This window comes from Coturnix japonica, chromosome 4 (assembly GCF_001577835.2).
Source record: "Coturnix japonica isolate 7356 chromosome 4, Coturnix japonica 2.1, whole genome shotgun sequence".
NCBI lineage: Eukaryota > Metazoa > Chordata > Aves > Galliformes > Phasianidae > Coturnix > Coturnix japonica.
This window is the reverse complement of record NC_029519.1, coordinates 74,646,363-74,663,845: the sequence shown is the minus strand read 5'-3', so window position 1 is coordinate 74,663,845 and position 17,483 is coordinate 74,646,363. Positions and strand designations below refer to the sequence as shown.

Here is a 17,483-nt window from a genome sequence, read left to right as displayed (position 1 = left end):
CTTGTGTGCCTCCAATTGGCCTTTTGTGTAAGTGCTCACAAGAATGTTATTTCTGGCTTTGAAGCTCCCAAACTCCATGGACTGATTGGTTTCTCGTTGAAGTAGTTAAAATAACAGCTTTACTGATTTCCACATACAGGCTTGAGCCGCACCAGTAAATCCTTCTCCTGATTGTGGATGCCCCGTCCTTGGAGGTGTTCAAGACCAGGTTGGACGGGGCCTTGGGCAACCTGATCTAGTAAAGGTGTATGTTTGGTGGCCCTGCCAGGCAGGGGGGTTGGAATTACATGATCCTTGAGGTCCCTTCCAACCTGGGTCATTCTGTGATTCCTTAGCATGTGGAAGACCTGATAAGAGTGTTTACCTGTGTTTCAACTGTATAAGCAAAGGAATAAGATGGAAAGTACTGTGCTCTTATTTTATGGTTGCTGGGGCATGCTGAAAGAATTAATTTAGGCTTTATGGTCTAACTTAATATTCCTTCATAATGAAGTAAATAGGGAAAACTGTACCCATGAAAGCATCTTACTGAGTTTTTAGCCCTATAGGTATGTAATCTTCATTTTGCAAATATGGAAACTGAATTAAGTATGTTTAGCACTTATCATCTGCTGAGGGTATGGCAGAGGCTTAATGACAACTCAGAAGTGCCTGGTAAATAGTGCCACATCTAAACAAATCATAACCAAGCCCATAAACCAGACCTGACATTCCCTATTGTGGTCCCAAATCTGTTGTCTAGTTTAGGCACTTATACTTCCCAATGTGAATGTTTTCTCGTTGGTATTCTCTGAGATAATTCATATGCTTTTTTAAATCACTTGTTTTAATAGAAGCCTGTGTATCAGTAGCAACAGCAGTACTTCTTTATGTGAAGAAGGAAAGCTGTGAGGATTACTTACCTGCTTTTAATGACTTGGTAAATAATCAAATGCCAGCTATGCACACAGATGTTAAAAGCGGCTCATAGTAATTGACTTTTGTACATCTTTACTACTAGTCTTGGTGATAACGCAAAGAGCCCCGTGGTGCTTTATGGATGAAAGATTGAGGAGTCAGGAGCCATAGCGGGAGTTCGAAAGACTCAACATGAGCCAGCAGTGCGCTCTGGCAGCCCGGAAAGCAAATGGGATCCTGGGCTCCATGAGGAGAGAGGTGGTCAGCAGGGATAGGGAGGTGATTGTCCCTCTCTACTCTGCTCTTGTGAGGCCCCATCTGTTGTACTGTGTCCAGGTGTGGAGCCCTCAGTACAAAAAAGACATGGAGATTTTGGAAAGGGTCCAGAGGAGGGACAGGAAGATGATCAGGGGGCTGGAGCACCTCCCCTATGAGGACAGGCTGAGGGAGTTGGGTTTGTTCAGCCTGGAGAAGAGAAGGTTGCGGGGTGACCTCATTGCAGCCTTTCAATACCTGAAGGGAACTTACTCCCACGAGGGGAGTAAACTCTTGGAAAGGGCTGACAATAGCAGGACACGGGGAAATGGTTTTAAGTTAAAAGAGGGAAGATTTAGGTTGGATGTTAGGGGGAAGTTCTTTACTAGGAGAGTGGTTAGGCCCTGGAACAGGCTGCCCAGGGAGGTTGTGGATGCCCCGTCCTTGGAGGTGTTCAGGACCAGGTTGGACGGGGCCCTGGGCAACCTGATCTAGTAAAGGTGTATGTTTGGTGGCCCTGCCAGGCAGGGGGGTTGGAACTACATGATCCTTGAGGTCCCTTCCAACCCAGGTCATTCTGTGATTTTCTTTTCTCTCCTCCTTCCAGCTGATCTGCTTGTGCTGAGAGCTGAGAGCCTGCAGCACTATTTGCCTCCAGGTGAAAGCTGAGTGTGAGGTGTTCTGGGATTCCCTGTCCCACTTTCTTGGGATAAGAGATCCTCTGTGCTAATCCAGCCCCCATTTGAAGGCCTAATACACAACACCCAGTCCTCCTGTGCTTATCTTATTTTTTGTGGGAAGTCTGTATGAGAGAAAGAAGAAGAGAGCAGTACTTCTAAAGGTGAATCCTGTGGTGGAAGAGCACGAGTGAGTCAATAATAAACAAAACAACAAGGGATTATAAAGCAAAGTTGAAGTTGATCTTAGGAGCACTGTCGTGCAGGCACTGAGATATACAGAGCAGATAAGGGATAGTGATGTATGAGTTGTGAGATAATGAAACTGTAAAGGCGTTTCACTGTCTCCTTTGTTGTTTTTTTTTGCACACAGATTTTTGTGTCTTAACTAAATGGTGCATAGCAATGTACACTTTAATTTTGTGTTAGAGCAGAGGAATCCAAGCATCCCTTTTATCCTGGCAGAAATGGTTTTGAACTTCATTTATTTGAAAAGACATTAAAGAATTTATCCCAGAAACGTGGCCAAATAATAAATAGACACCAGGTTATTCTGAAAGAAACGTTCAGTGAGGAAAAAACCAACAAAAAAGCATTTTTCTTATTTTATATTCACTTTTTTATATTGGTAGTTGTTATTTTTTCACAACCATTTCAGGCACTCCCAGTAAATCCTCTGCGTCAATCTTTAGCCCCACACCCACTTCAGCATCCCTCATGCAATGTCATGTTTTGAAAGAGATCCATATTTGAAGCAGTTCAGGAGCCTTCCTTTTTCATTGCCTGAAGGGCTCATCTCCAAAAGATACCCCCAGAGGGTAGATCCGTCCTTCCTTTGAAGTCAATGGCAGTTGACTCCATGTGGGTATCCATGCCAGGAGTGCATTTCAGAGGAACCTGATCTATTTGCATCCATTTGAAAATGCATTTCTAGCGGCCTGGTCAGGGCGGTATTAAATATGAGTTGAACCTGATGTTTGGGTATATAAGATGCTATATGTCAAGGAGTATGGGCAGGTGGGGAACAAAGACACGTTCATACCCAGGGCTTCACTCTTCAAGTCCATTCACCAGTAGCAAATGCAGATCTTAATGTGAGTCCTGCGAGTTTTTGCAGTTGCTGTTATTCTTGTCTGTTCTTCCCTTATTTGCCTCTTACGTTCTATTGCACTCCCTTATTGCATTGTGTTTTAAATTGCTGTAAACTCGTTGCGGCAGGAAACATGTCTTCCTGTGTTTGTACAGAATTATGCACAATGTCTGCCTTTTTGTCCTTTATTAAACGAACTGTGTGAAGAATGCATGTGGGCATATTGGAATCTAAATAATTACGCTTACTAAATAAACAGAACATGAGAGGTCTCTTGATATACTCTGCTGCTTGAGTTGTTTCACATGTGGCAATTGTAACTACAGGGTTCATCCTCTGCTGAAAGGAGTTTTGATTCTTTTAATGCAGTCCTGAGATGAGTGAGTACTAATGTGTTAAAGAGCCCTTGTTCATTGAGAGTGGTCTGTAAAACTGGAGTTTCCTTACTGTCATTATTGTTTGAATGCAGGGTTAAATGAATAAATTCCAGCTCAGCTTAGTTGCATTTACTTGAGTTGGTCCAAGACTTCAATAGATCCTTGCTGAACAAAGGTAGAAGCAGTTCAACATGTATGCATTGACATTCTGTAACGTGCATGTAACTGCTGGAATTGTACATAGGGCTTATGAGAAGAACCAGTTCAAGTGGTTCCAGCACTGGGAGCTCCAAATGATGTTACATACAAACAAGCTGCAAAAATATGCATCTAGATATGTGTGATTGTAGCTGCTTGCAGCGTTACTACACTGGCAATCAGTTGTGCAAGAGGACAGGAAGCTTTACCTCTCTTACCTCTGGAGTCTTACCCAAGGCATTTGAATACAGATGGGTGAAGAATATTTAAATAATGTAACAATCTGTAGGTATCTTTGAGGTGTTTATGTACTGATCTACTTAATGTTTTTTCCTTCTATTGGTGGTTAGAAGTGCCTTGGCCTCCATAATGCTAAAGGGTTCGGTGCCTCCCTGAAACCTGAGTTTTCAGCTGGACAATTCAAGTACACTTGCTGAGATAAGAGCCAGCCAGGTACATGTATTGTATTTATGCAGAAAGCCTTATTCATTTATTCCTTTCTTAAGCTTAGTAGAAGATGCTGCTCTGATAAACCTGGTTGTTAAGCAGTGGAATGACTTGTATTTGCTGAGACCTCAGTTCCTTAGCAAAGGACCTACTGCAGTAGGAAGTACTGCGATGTTGTGTGTGTACTTGCCTCCTAGCCTGAGTCAGCAGCAGTCTTTTATGCTTTTAGTGTTTACCATTCTGATCTGAGGACCTGAGCTGTTAGTTCTATGGTGTTCTGTGCCTTCAAGGTGAATTTTGCACAGCAAAGGCATGCCTTGCAGTGGATTAATTAGCATGCAGTGTTTACAAACAACTTGGTAGCACAAGGCCCTCATTGAGCTTGAGTATTTTGATTCTTTAGTGAAAGGCTTCAATCCTTTGCATAAACTGTTTGGAGGAAGATGCAGCTGTGAGTAGGAGGGGATCTGAGTTCACAGCAGTTTAAAGTCTTGTAGGAAACTTGCCTGCAACTTGCTGTGGGACAGGCTTATTACCCAGTATGTACCTGGGTTGTTCTCACTCATCTTGCTGTAGCTGATGTAGAGCTTCCACATCAGGTTTGGTTTTGTTTTTTGTCATTTTCCATTGAACTGCTTAAATGATTTATAGCGCTGAGGGCTCGCTGCGGTCCTTAGTGTAGTTCTGTGCTCTCGGAGTTCATCTGGGTGTGACCCAGCAGGAATTTCTTAGCCAGTATCTGACAATCTGGTTTGTGGAATGAGTTTTGCAAGAATGGTGTTGTAGCAATCACACCCCTGGTGCCGCATAGCTGTGTGCTTCTCAACCACAGAGATGCTTTGCTTGTCCTTTGCAGGCTGGGAAGCTGAAGCTGGGCGGCAGCTGAGCAGCTCAGTGGTAGAATATCAGTGGCAATGAGCTCGTCGCTGAATCTTACCACATACGGTCTGTGTACTTTGGTTAGCCAAAGATAGGACAATACTCCTCGTAATCTTTGTTCTGTAGGACAGAATCCAAGCTTTCTATCTCTGTCTCAAGGAAGGCAGGCTGTTCAGCGAGCACTGTGCTCAGTCAAATGGAAGCCTCAGCGCAGATCTTGTCTGTAAGAGGCAAGTCTACCCAGTGACCTGAAGAATGTTCTTAATTGTCTTAATGTATTTCCACACCACATTGCTTTGTTTTGCTGCAGCAGGTTCTTTTATTTTTGCAATCATTTTTGTTTATAAATAATAAGCCAACTGCCTTATGTGTTCAGCTGTTGCTTTGAAGATTTAAAAAAAGAAAAAGTTGAGAAAATGAAAGCAAATTAATTTTCATATAACTAACTGATTTTATAATGCATTTCTTAAGAGGCAAAAAACACGTGAAGAGGTAAACGCTGAAATTCTAGCCCTAACAAGTAAGTAGTGTAGGAGAAAACAAGTTACTACTTATGTACATGAAAATGCAAATGTAATGTTTCCTCATTGTGCTGCTGTGTTGCTGCATCCACCCTTCTTTTTATAAAAGATGAGTCGCTGTAATTGATGGCCAGAACGATGTGCAACTTGCATCTGAAAGAGAAAGAGTGGTAATTCATCTGAAACACGTGGGTCAGCCATAAAGCAGGCTGATCTAATGGCTTTCTTGCTGCTGTGTTGGGCTTTCTTCTAGAGCAAGGTCCTAAAAGGAAGCTCTGAAATCAATGTGAAGACACTCTTAAAAACCACAACTGTTATTTGATTTGACACTTGTTTTAAACTGCCTCAGAAATGGGAAAATGGTTTTGCTTTTCTTTCTTGCTTTATTTATTTTTGTTACTTATTCCATAGCATTTACCAGAAGTGGTGATCTTATCTATAGGGGATGCCATGCATGCATCTATGCATCTTTTTATGTTACTGAGTCATAAAGACTTTTCCTTCTTTTCCCCTTTAAATCTTAAGAATGGTCAGTTCAGAGCAAGGAGTAAGCATGTTTGTTTATTCGATAGTACTAAGCATTCGATTCTAATGTATCATTAATCTTCATTAACTATTACTCTATTGAATCACAGAATGGTTTATGTTGGAAGGGACCTTTAAGATCATCTAGTTCCAACCCCCTGCTATGGGCAGAGACACCTCCCTCTAGAGCAGGTTGCTCACAGCCCCATCCAGCCGGGTTTTGAATGCTCCCAAGGAGGGGACATCCGCAGCCTCTCTGGACAACCTGTTGCAATGTCTCACCACCCTCACAGTAAATAATTTCATTCTTATATCTACTTTAAATCTGTCCTCTTCCAATTTAAAGCCATTTCCCTTCACGCTGTTACTACATGCCCTTACAAAAAGTCCCTACCCATTAATTCTAGAAGATGATAAAATCTGTATTAGGGTGTATGGTCTCTTGCAGAACGATGTTTATAAAGGTCACATAGTGACCATCTTGCCAAATATTTGTGGTGAAATGTAGCAATTCTTTTTGTGTTGGATTTGAAGTGTGATGCGCAAATTCGACTTTTAGAACTATTTTTCATTAGTCGTGCCTCAATAAATGACTTACATGTATATCTCAGTTTGGTTTTGACTAAGCACGCATCACAGTTTGGTTTTACTTTTCTGAGTAGTATGAATTTAGGTCAGTTTATCTTTCTAGCTTCTATACTTATCATACTGTGTCACGCACAAACGAGACTTTCTTAGCATAATTTGGGCATTAGAATAATTGGGGCATGGTGAATGGTGCAGTTAGAAGTCGGGTTAATGCTTTTGAACGATGATTTTTCACAATCCTGATCAATCCATACCTTATCGTATTCTATTCAATGTATGTGTCCAGGCTGTCAGTGTTTAGTATCCTTTGATTTCTGCCTGTGTTCAGTTCTGTTAAAAGTGCACTTTGTGCTCTGAGTTGTTTTTTCCCAACCATATATTGAACTCTTTTTCTTGACCGTAAAAAATACTTTGTTCAAATGACAGATGTTTGTTTTAATGATGCTGGTAATGTCACAACTTTATCTTTCGTTCTGGTACTGCATGTTTATGCACATAAATATCTGTGTTCTAAAGTGTTTCAGAAGGTGAATGACTTGCAAAGCAACGTTAGGAAATGACAGTGCGGAAATATTAGGAAATGAGAGGTTCTTAAGCACTAAGTGTCAGTTCAAAGAACCTCTGCAAGCCAGCTTTTAAGGTTTTGTGTTTCTAACTTCTTATCTTTTGATTTTGGAATTGAGGGTGTTGTGTTGCAGCAGTAACAAAATGATCAGTGGTCTCAGCAAAGATCAAGTATGTTTGAGGGTACAGTAAACTGCAGCTTTCTGAACTGCTCTGACAGCACTGGTGGAACTCGGATGTAAATTAGAGGACATTCTTATATCTGTTTAATTGTTCTGAAGGTATTAATTCCTTTCTCTCTAACGATTTAATTCTGAATGACTTACCGGTACTGTTTGCTGCTTGGTTTCTATTCAGGTTACATAGGGTAACTCCCTTCCTCTCTCTCTCCCATTGTGGTTAACAGTATGTATTGCTTTGGTGCAGTTAGAAAGTAAGTCTTGGTGCTTTTGCTGCTATTCTGTCATGTGGAAATGCATCTGGCCATATCGTTTGACAAAATCTCTTATAATATCCTGTAGTGCAAAAATTAGTCTTCCGTTGAAATGTTTTGCAATGAGAAATTGTTCTGTTCCTGTATGCGAGTTTGTCTCTGCTGTTTTGAGAAGCGTGCTCATCTTCTGCAAATGCATTTGGCCTTCTCAGGTCAAAGTGATGTGTAAGATTCCACTTTGAATGTAGAAAATGGTTCTCCAACACACATTAGCTCCTTAATATTTTTTTATCAGTTTAATACTGGTGCTGAAACCTGAAGCATTGAAAAGGCCTGGGTACTACAACAGTGATGTTTTGTCTGCTGTCACGTCTTCCATCATTTCTCACTGATGATTTATTATTATTACCATCGCTCTTGTTAGAAAATGTAGTGCTGCTTGTTTATCTAAAAATGTATTTTAAGGCATATTTATTTTATCCCATGTCCGTAAGGGTTTCTGTTCTTCACCAAGGCTGAAACGTAACTCCCACTGTTGTTTTTTTTTTTGCTTCTGACTTTAGTGATGTTTGTAATTCTCAACATTTGTTGATACTCCCTTTTGTTTGGGGAGTTTCTTTATATGCACAGTTAGAATGCAAAATCTTCCTGTTGGAAAAAAAATTCAGTTCAGATAAAAGTTTCTCTTTGTCAAGTTTGTTACTTGTTTGGATATCCTTGTAGATAGGTTTCTTTTTAGACATGAAATGAGTCAGACAGATCGGAGCAGAAACAACCTGATTTAGTGCTATCTAGAATCAAAACATACTCTGCTGTTTTGTTTTACATTGGTTTCACGTTTTTTTTTTTTTTCTTCTAGGCAAACGGAGTGGACGCAGCAAAAAATGGAGGGAGATGCTGAAGTTGCCACCTGTTAGTCAGTGTGAAGGTATTAGATGCTCAATTGGTGAGTGTCCTGTGGAACAGCGTGAGAGAAAGAAGAGTAGGAGTGTGCTGCTGTTAAATGGAGGGCTTCTGTCTTGCTCTGAACGTAGATTAGAAAAAAAACAATGCCAAAACAAACCAAAAAACCCCACCACAGCTGTAAATAAGTATTTATGAGAAGATAAAAGCTGTATCATAGCTCTGCATTTCTTAAAGGAAACTCTTCATGAAAGATAAATCTACGAAACTGAACTAAACAAGAAATTTTATTGTAATCTGTATGACATGGGAATAGATTATTTGTTTTTTTATCTTAGTTTTGTAGTAATTTTCTAATCTGTCCTGGTTTTGTTCTATATTCCTTCTTTGCAATGGTCTTGTTTGTTTTGGCATTGCTGTTTCATAGCATTTTCTATTTCTAAGCTCGTCCTGAATGAAACTTCAATGAAGCATTCAGTTTTTGTTATTTATAAATCTGAATAGTCTGTAATAGACAAATGTGCCTGGAGGAATGTTTAAATATTTGGGGGATAATTGCAACTCTTTTGGTTGCTGTCATTGTTATGGGAGTAAGATCTTGCTGTGGGAAAAGATAAACATTTATTTCCCAACTCTTTCTTAGAAAAAGATTATAACCAGCTTTGTGACAAGCAGCCGATAGGAAGACTTCTCTTCAGGCAGTTTTGTGATTCCAGACCAGACTTGAAAAGATGCATTGAATTTCTGGATGCAGTGGTAAGCAGTGAGAACATAGATGTATATATAAATAAAAAAGTTTGGTGATTAGTTTTGGGTTTTTTGGTTTGTTTTTTTTTTTTGGACATAAATCAATTCCATCTCAGCCAAAATTCATACAAAAATTCAAACTTTATTTTTGTAGTAGCTTTACATCCTATGTTTTCGATTTGTGATCAAAACACTGTTCGAAAGGCACACTTCAGTATTATCCATGTGATGCTTATACAGCATCGCAGTCTTCTGTTTGTCAGTCTGCACCACCAGAAAGTATTCTGGTGATGCTCAAGATAGGAGAGACAGCTGAGAAAAGCCACCTAGCAGAAAGGAAATTGTTTGCTCTAAAACCTCTGCAGTTTTGGCATGGTAAGAAGTATAGGCGTGATGTCTACTTGATGTCTGCATGCTGATGTCTACTTGAACCTAAAAGGATGTGTCTATAATAAGTGTAACTTACATTACGCAAACTCGAAAATGTTGCTACTGCCATGGAAGCCCGAGGCTGGTCAGACAATGCTGACTGTAAAATATATGGAGGTGGGTATCTTGGGAAATGTGGAAGGAGGGAAATAAAATTCTAGAGAGCAAGGAAAAGGAAGTGTTTTGGCTTGATACGTCTGCATCTTGGTGTCTAACTTTAAAGAATGAGGGGAAAGAGGAAGTGTGTCCACAACCATGTTTGGTTAAAAAACAAAAGAACAAACCTCAAACTACATCCACATGGGGAAGGAGAAAGCAATGAGAAGAGTATGCAGGTATACAACTGTCCTTAGGAGAAGAGTGTATAATAGATAAGAGCATTTAGTCTGTTCTCCTTCATAGTTTAATCTGTGAAATACAATATGAAATTGAGATTGCTGTCAAAATAACAACTTTTCAATTTTGTTCTAATCTATGTTCAGGGACCGAATGACTGAAGTAGATAGAAGTAGGGTAGCACTGCTGCTTACTTACGTAACAATTTACACTCTTAGAATGTGAGATGATCCTGAAAGATGCAGGGTGTGAGGAAGCACGTTAAATTATTGCTGTGCCTCCATATCTACCTTCTTTCACGGCAGTGTAGGCTTAGACACTTTTTCAGCATAAAGAACCTTTTGGTGTGAAATGAGAAGTAGAACTGCTCTCTATTTATGGTCATTTGGTATTCGTTTTCATTTTTGGAATCTCAAACAATACTTTTTACTTGATTGGATTAAATATCTTATTTTCATTCTTTATGATGATTGACAGTAGCAACTGTTTTCCTCTGGTCAATGAGTTTTTGTCCAATTAGGCTTACATTCCAGGTACATTTCACCATAAGTTTGTGACAGCAGCAGTTTCTAGCACCAAATTTCAGAGACCAATTTGTCAGTGGTATACATAGAATGAATTAATTAAATGGAAGTCCAGAGCAGTGGAGCTAAATATTGTTAGATGTACATAAACAGGAGCCTTTGATGGGCAGCACACAGTAGGGAGAGCACTGACAAATGTGGATGTAATATTATTGCTACAAGACCTGTACATGCTTTTAATCCCTAGATGTTGCTTATATAAGGCATAGCAGAATCTTAAGCAGTATTAAAAGGGAAAAAAAACGTGATGTCTGTAAGGCACGATTGTCTTTGCTTAGCACATACCATTTTTTCCAGGTGAAATTGTTTCAAAGAAGTAACTGTGCTTTACACTAATTTAATACTCCGAGTAGTTTTAATGTGCCTGTGGATTGTAATGCTCTTGTGAATGTAACAAAGTCTGACATGGCTGAGATAATCTGATGTAAGGGATGACTTTGTGATTTGCTTTTCCTTTTTCAAACTTCCATTTGACAAATCATAGTGAAGAAAAACACAACTTGGGAATCATTGAAAAGAGAAGTCTTGGAAGATCTAAGATAACCTCTAATCTCAGTCTCATGATCTGAAAGCTAGATTGCTTTCTTGGTCAAGAGAGTGGGATGTAGTGCCTGCTGTCTCTTCTGGATGATCCCTGAAATATTGATAAAATCCTTGATGTTATTTTCTGGACTTTTAACTTCCATTTGTTCATTTGTTTTGTTTTTTCAAAGGGGAGCATTACAGCTGTGGAGATTTATCTCAGGTTGTGCCACTTGTGGGGATATTTTGTTTTTGTGAGTCATTTTTGTTATATTTTTTCCCCTTTTTTTTGAATTTTAGATTTAATCCTTTTAAGAACAAAATTTCTGACTTAAAAGTGAATAGACAGTTCTGAGTCTGGCATATTAATTGAAAGAATTTTCTAATTCTCTCGTATGAAGCCAAATGATTTCAGATGCAAGTGTATTTTAGGAGGCCAAAATGACAGAATCAAAGTGGTACTTTGTCTGCATGCTTTGAGTACTAAGATTGGCAAGCTTTGACTCTTGGGAAGGTGTGACCTTGAAGTCTGGAGTAAGCTTGTGGCTTCGCAGAAAGAAGGGTTGTGAAATCGTTGAATAAAACTAACAAATTCAAAGGGAGAATGAGTTATCCAATCATCTAGTGACTCATTTCACTAGCTGGGGACAAGGTTACTCAAGTATGAATAAGAATGGAATAGCAACTCAGACTTCCCTCTCAAGCTGTGTGAGTAACAGAGGTTAGCTGACAAGTCTCTCCAACTTCCTTTTAAATTACAATATATGGTGAAAACAGAATTTCAATGGTATTAGCATAACTGAAAATGTTGAAAGTGCTGTGGTTGAGTAGCAGGTCGGAAAAGTTAAGCTTATTTGGTAGTTAAGGAAGAATTCCTTACTGTTAGACTGAATGTTGTGAAATTCAAGTAGCAGAACCATTGGCTTGCAGTTGTTTTGGATTCAAATGTTGTATTGAATTAGCTGGTACCATAGTGTCTCATCAGAAGGTGATTCTGATGGCTTTATAGTGAGTCAATGTGGGTTAGCTGATTGATTGCAGAAATGAAGTTGAAGGACACTCTTATTTCCAGTATGATGGGTTTCGGTTTTTTTTTTGTTCTTGAACTGTCGTTTTTACTTTATGGATGCTTTAAAAAGGTATATAACTTATAAGTTCTTTTTCACTGATTAGCTCAATCACTTGGAACTTACTCTGAGGCTTTTAATGATTGTTGATTTTTAATGAGTGTCCTAATAGGCTGTGGTTATGTATGATGCAGTCCTCCATTCTGGATGCCTACTGTATTTTCTTTTAAGTGTATGCTTTCACATTTAGAGATCTGAAATAAGCTTTGAGCTGGCTCAGCCTACCAAGATAACACAGGTTGCTGTTTGAGATTATGTTCCAATTAATCTTTCCCGGCATTCTGTGTTATTTTTAAGTGTTGTAACTTCTGATGTCTGCTTCTAGATTACTTCTTAAGATTATTAATTGTTAGACAGTCCTTGCAGATTTTCAGTACTAGTATTATGATATTTTTCTTTCCAAGATTAGTTACCTGTGGAATAAATTAAATGGGATCCTTTATTTCCCATTATACTGGTAGCTTTTCTTATTCACTATAAAATAGACCTAGCATAATGTAAAAGACACTGAAAATAATGTTATTCTATTCTCATAGGCAGAATATGAGGTATCTTCAGATGAAAAGCGTATAGACTGCGGCCTGAAAGTCTTAGAGACCTACTTCACTAATGGGGTAAGTATATTGTGAAATACTGCACCAGATACATTGTGAATGTGCTGCAAACTTCTGGCAGACAAGACACCCAAGTAATTGCTTTGTTTGCTAGTAAATTGACTTTTAATTTTCATTAGTCCAATTTTTGGCTTTCTGAAATTGTGAAACTTACCAGCTTGAGTTGAAAACTTGACCAGTCCCTGCTTTCACAATTATAGCCATTATGGATTACTCCCATATTTTCAAATTAAAATACTGCTGTTAAGTATGTTTTTGTTTTTTTTTTAAACATACAGCAACATTGTTCAGCATCTAAAATAGGCTTAACAACCCTGCTTAGGGTTGTTCAAGAGGGCCAAAGTAAGAGTAGCAGAAGAAACTAACAGAGAAAGCAAATGTGCAATTACATATCAACAGAAAAGCCTCCATCATACATCAGAGAACACGCCATTAAAAAAAATCTGATTTAATATATGCTAATAATTAGATCAAAATGATCTCCATGCAAGGAAGCAGAAAAAGAACGTTAAAAAAAAAAAACACATCACCTGACTTTGTGAGGCCTTGCCCCACATTGATACCTTTTGTGCTGCTTTAAAAGCAGATTCCAAGTTTACCATATCCCCTCAAAAAAGTGTCTTTAGGACTACCATAGTTCACATGCTATTTTGGTGAAAAACATTTTGGGCTGGTTTGAAATCATGTCCCAGATTTGGTGTTTCTTTTCTTTCCTTTCCATCCTTCCAAAGCAAATAGATAACTAACTTCTGTGGTGGTAGACCTATCAAAAGAAAAAGAAAATTGCATTATAGCACAGCTTGTTTCTCTGGTTATTGAAAGAGAAATGCATCGAATGTTATTGCAGTTATTAAATGGCAAGCAAAAAAGAAGTTCACTTTCTTAGTTTCCTTGTCAGCCAAAGTAGTCCTTCTCTTTTCCCTTTACTCATTCTATTAGTTGCAATATTGCTTTTATTGTTGCCTTTTCTTGTTTACTGTTCTTTTTAATTATGTTAAGTCTGCAGCACACTTGCCAGAAATACCTCAGGAAACAGTAAATGAATGTAAAGCAAGACTGGAAGAGAACCCTTCTAAAGATCTTTTTGTGGATTGTACTAGGTAGGTTAAAAATGTTTAGTACTCTGTTTTAGTAACACAAGGTGAATTTGTGTTCCTGAGACAGGTGGAAGGTGAAATTATTACTTCCTGAATTGTGTCTCAGACATGAGTGTAGGTGAGAAATTTGAAACAGATTCATTAAAAGGACTGTTTCCTCTGTAAATTATTCACTTTTTTTGAAGAGCTATTTTCTTAATGCTATTTATACTTAAGTCTCATGAAGATCTAATGTTGTTTTATCTGTTAACATGTAAGTATTCTCTAAGTTAGAATGGTATTTCATCATTATATCTTTTACTTTTGAGTGTGCACTCTTCCATGATGAAAACACTTTTAAAGAATAAAGTTGTAAATTGGCACGAGAGGTTTGGGATCAGCGTTAGACAATTCATGGTTCTGGAAAACAGGTTAATTATTCTTCCATTAACATGGCTGATTAGGGGACTGAGTATGATAATTATCACACACAGGCTTTGTTCTGAAATCGTGCATCAACATTTCACACAGCTGAAGTAGCGAAGGCTTTTCTTGGAGGAACGATACCTGTTTACCAGTGTTGCATGTCTTCTGAAAGCCTTCATGTTTCTAATATTACTGGTTTTTCAAGGCATGCTTGATCACGTCTGAAGGCTTACAACATGTTTTGTCACTGCTTGGGTCATCACCGTGGCAACAAAAATAAGTGTACTTTATAACCACCTGAGATTAGAGGGTTGAAGGGGATGTGTCAGAACACCTACTAAAACATGTCTTTCCCTTTCTGCTGTCCAATAAATGTCTGCATATGGTTTGAATGACTTGTCTTCCTAATTACTGTGGTGTGCTTAGTTTAAGAGGGGGAAGAATAAAGATATATGGCATTCAAGTTTACATGTGTTATTTAGTATTTCAATTTCAAACCATAGAGTGAAACTTATCCAGTTCCAAAGTATGTATAAAATCTTGTAGCTCCTTTCCTATAAATACCTTTCAGAGATTGTATTTGTTGGGACATAATTGCATTGCATAGCTACTGGTTGGCTGATGTGTAGGTGGACTTGAAGACAGTGAATGTGAATACAATGGTTAAACTTCCTGATTACTGTATATAACAGCTATTTTGGCATTTACTAGTGTTCTGGTAAGGAATAGTTTTCTGATTGCAGCTCACTTTGAGACATCTAGGTTAAAACCACCAGTAAGTGCAGTGACACTTTTCCTACCGCTACACTGATCAGCAGTTTTTCAGTTTATCTGACTTTATTTTCCTCTTGCTAGAATTGTCCACGAGTACCTAAGCAGGAGACCTTTTGAAGCTTACCAAGAAAGTGTATATTTTTCCCGGTTCTTACAGTGGAAATGGCTGGAGAAGTAAGTGTATTTTTAAATAGTTTTTACATTATAATTCTGTTTGGCTTTCTGAACTGTTCTGCTTGGTACACAATGCCTGTTAGAAAAATCCTGATCTGAAGGACTTCAAGGGTAACTCTGAGGGGACAGTGGAAGAGTCTATGCTCTAGCTGAAGTATCCATTCAAGAGTCTTTATGCAGTTGATTTATTTAAAATAATGCAAATTAATTGTCAAATATGCAGTGGGATACCAATATAGGGAACTAATGTGAGCAGTTAGCTCCATATTTGGTTTAATTAGTATTTACTTACAGAAGGGAACCCATGTTTCCAGTCAGAACACTGCTCTCACTTTGAATAATATTTATTACAATGCTATCTTCATGAAGTCAAGGCAACTGTTATTCAGCCAGATGTTAAAGAACAGGACAAACAAATTGAAGACAGATGTTCGGGTGGAAGGGGGTTTGCAAATTCTTAAAATTCTTGTTGCATTAATTGTTTCTTTCTTATCAGGCAGCCAGTAACCAAACACACGTTTAGGCATTACCGAGTACTTGGCAAAGGTGGATTTGGAGAGGTTAGTACAGAGGTATTTTTCTGTAAGGCCATCCTTAAAGGTTAATAGAGAGGAAAAGCAGGTTTCTTAACTCTTGTCTCTAACAATCTAAATTTTGACATCAATTGGTGAACTGTCATTGATCCAGAACACTTTGTTTTAATGCACTAGTCTCAGTACTGTAGGTCATGCACAGTTCTGGAGGAAACCTTCCCGACTATTGCCATAATTAATTTTGTTAAAAATTCTTTTTGGTCATGAGAGTACAGTTTTGTTCCTACTTAGTAATTATGAGTTATGTTCCTGAACTCGATGTGGAAATCTAGATTTATCTCATTCTGTTTATAAGGTACTGTTTTGTTTTTGTTTTTTTTCCTAAATGCTACAAATGTATCTTTGTCCAGAACAATTACTAAATAAACCTTTCTTACGCTTGAATATGGTGTGGATGTTAATCCTCGGTCCTGCAGTTTCCACAGTAAAGAGTTCCATCAACACAAGTTCTGTAGTTTTACTGAACTGTTCAACCTCAGTAAAAAGTGTTGGCTCCTGCATAATCTTCTTTCTTTCCCAATTCTGTTATAGCTTTTATGACCTTCTTAAGTTATTTTGTGGGTATAATTACTTTACTGATACTTAAAGGCCCTTCATTTTTCTGAGATCATTTAAAGGCTTGGGGAAAAAAAAGGCAGAATAAATTTTGGTGTGTGTGTATGTATGTAAAGTTAATGTCTCTTATGTGCTTCCCTCACCTTTCTAGGTGTGTGCTTGTCAAGTACGCGCAACAGGAAAAATGTATGCTTGTAAGAAGCTAGAAAAAAAGAGAATAAAGAAGAGGAAAGGAGAATCAATGGCCCTGAATGAAAAAAGAATCCTGGAAAAAGTGAATAGTAGGTTTGTAGTAAGTATCTACTTCTAATCTTGTTCTTGAAAGTTTGTATTGCATTGTTTCCCAGTTTCAGTCTTTTCAGGGGCTTATGGACATGACATTTTGTAATTGATTTTGAGAATGTGTGACTGCAAAGGTAAATGAGTAGTGTAATAACCAGAATGTGTTGTGTGTGATAGTGAACAGTTCTGTGCACAGTTTTTAATAGGTGGACTGCTTAAGGTGTAGCAGTTGACAGTAACAGTTCTCTGCTGGTTTATACATATTTGCTTTTTTTAAAATGTCTTCATATTTTGCTTATATTGGAAAAAGGAACTGAGAAATGTATCAGAGTTCGGGTAAATAATGGTTGTAATCTCCTTCTATGCTCTTTTTAGGTTAGTTTATCCTATACATATGAAACAAAAGATGCCCTGTGTTTAGTGTTAACCATAATGAATGGAGGGGATTTGAAGTTTCACATCTACAACATGGGAAACCCGGGTTTTGAGGAGGAAAGAGCTTTGTTTTATGCTGCAGAACTGTGCTGTGGTCTGGAGGATCTGCAGAGGGAGAGAATTGTTTACAGGTCAGTACAATCTTCAGGAATCATACCTTGGCATCACCACGTCTGTTCAGCATTGAACGTACAAATTATTATGTGTTAAAATGAGCTTGTACTTCATAGTAAAAGAAGAAAAAAAATGTAATAGTGTTTTTGATGTGTCCTTCATAATTACTATTGTTACTTTTGATCTTACTGTTTATTCCAGCCCTGATATATTGATATATCTTAAAACATTAAAAACAATTGCAAAGGGATAGAATATTATGATAGGTAAACCAAATTTATTATCAATACAAATAAATAAATTCATTTTCAGAACATGCCATTGCATATCCGCTCTAAAAT

General features: G+C 38.1%; 1 protein-coding gene across 3 annotated transcripts in view; it reads left to right on the top strand.

Annotated features, from left to right (window-relative positions):
* Positions 1-17,483, top strand: part of GRK4 (G protein-coupled receptor kinase 4) — a 32,174-nt gene that overhangs the window by 1,735 nt on the left and 12,956 nt on the right. For all 3 annotated transcript variants that reach the window (XR_004306919.1, XM_032444081.1, XM_015862831.2), the window contains exons 2-9: positions 8,311-8,397; positions 8,998-9,110; positions 12,636-12,713; positions 13,713-13,813; positions 15,071-15,163; positions 15,660-15,723; positions 16,463-16,603; positions 16,969-17,159. Coding sequence is in view for 2 of the 3 variants with exons in the window: in XM_032444081.1 (XP_032299972.1) it covers positions 8,311-8,397; positions 8,998-9,110; positions 12,636-12,713; positions 13,713-13,813; positions 15,071-15,163; positions 15,660-15,723; positions 16,463-16,603; positions 16,969-17,159 (868 nt within the window). In the remaining variant the exon portion in view is untranslated. The remainder of the gene's footprint in view (positions 1-8,310; positions 8,398-8,997; positions 9,111-12,635; positions 12,714-13,712; positions 13,814-15,070; positions 15,164-15,659; positions 15,724-16,462; positions 16,604-16,968; positions 17,160-17,483) is intronic.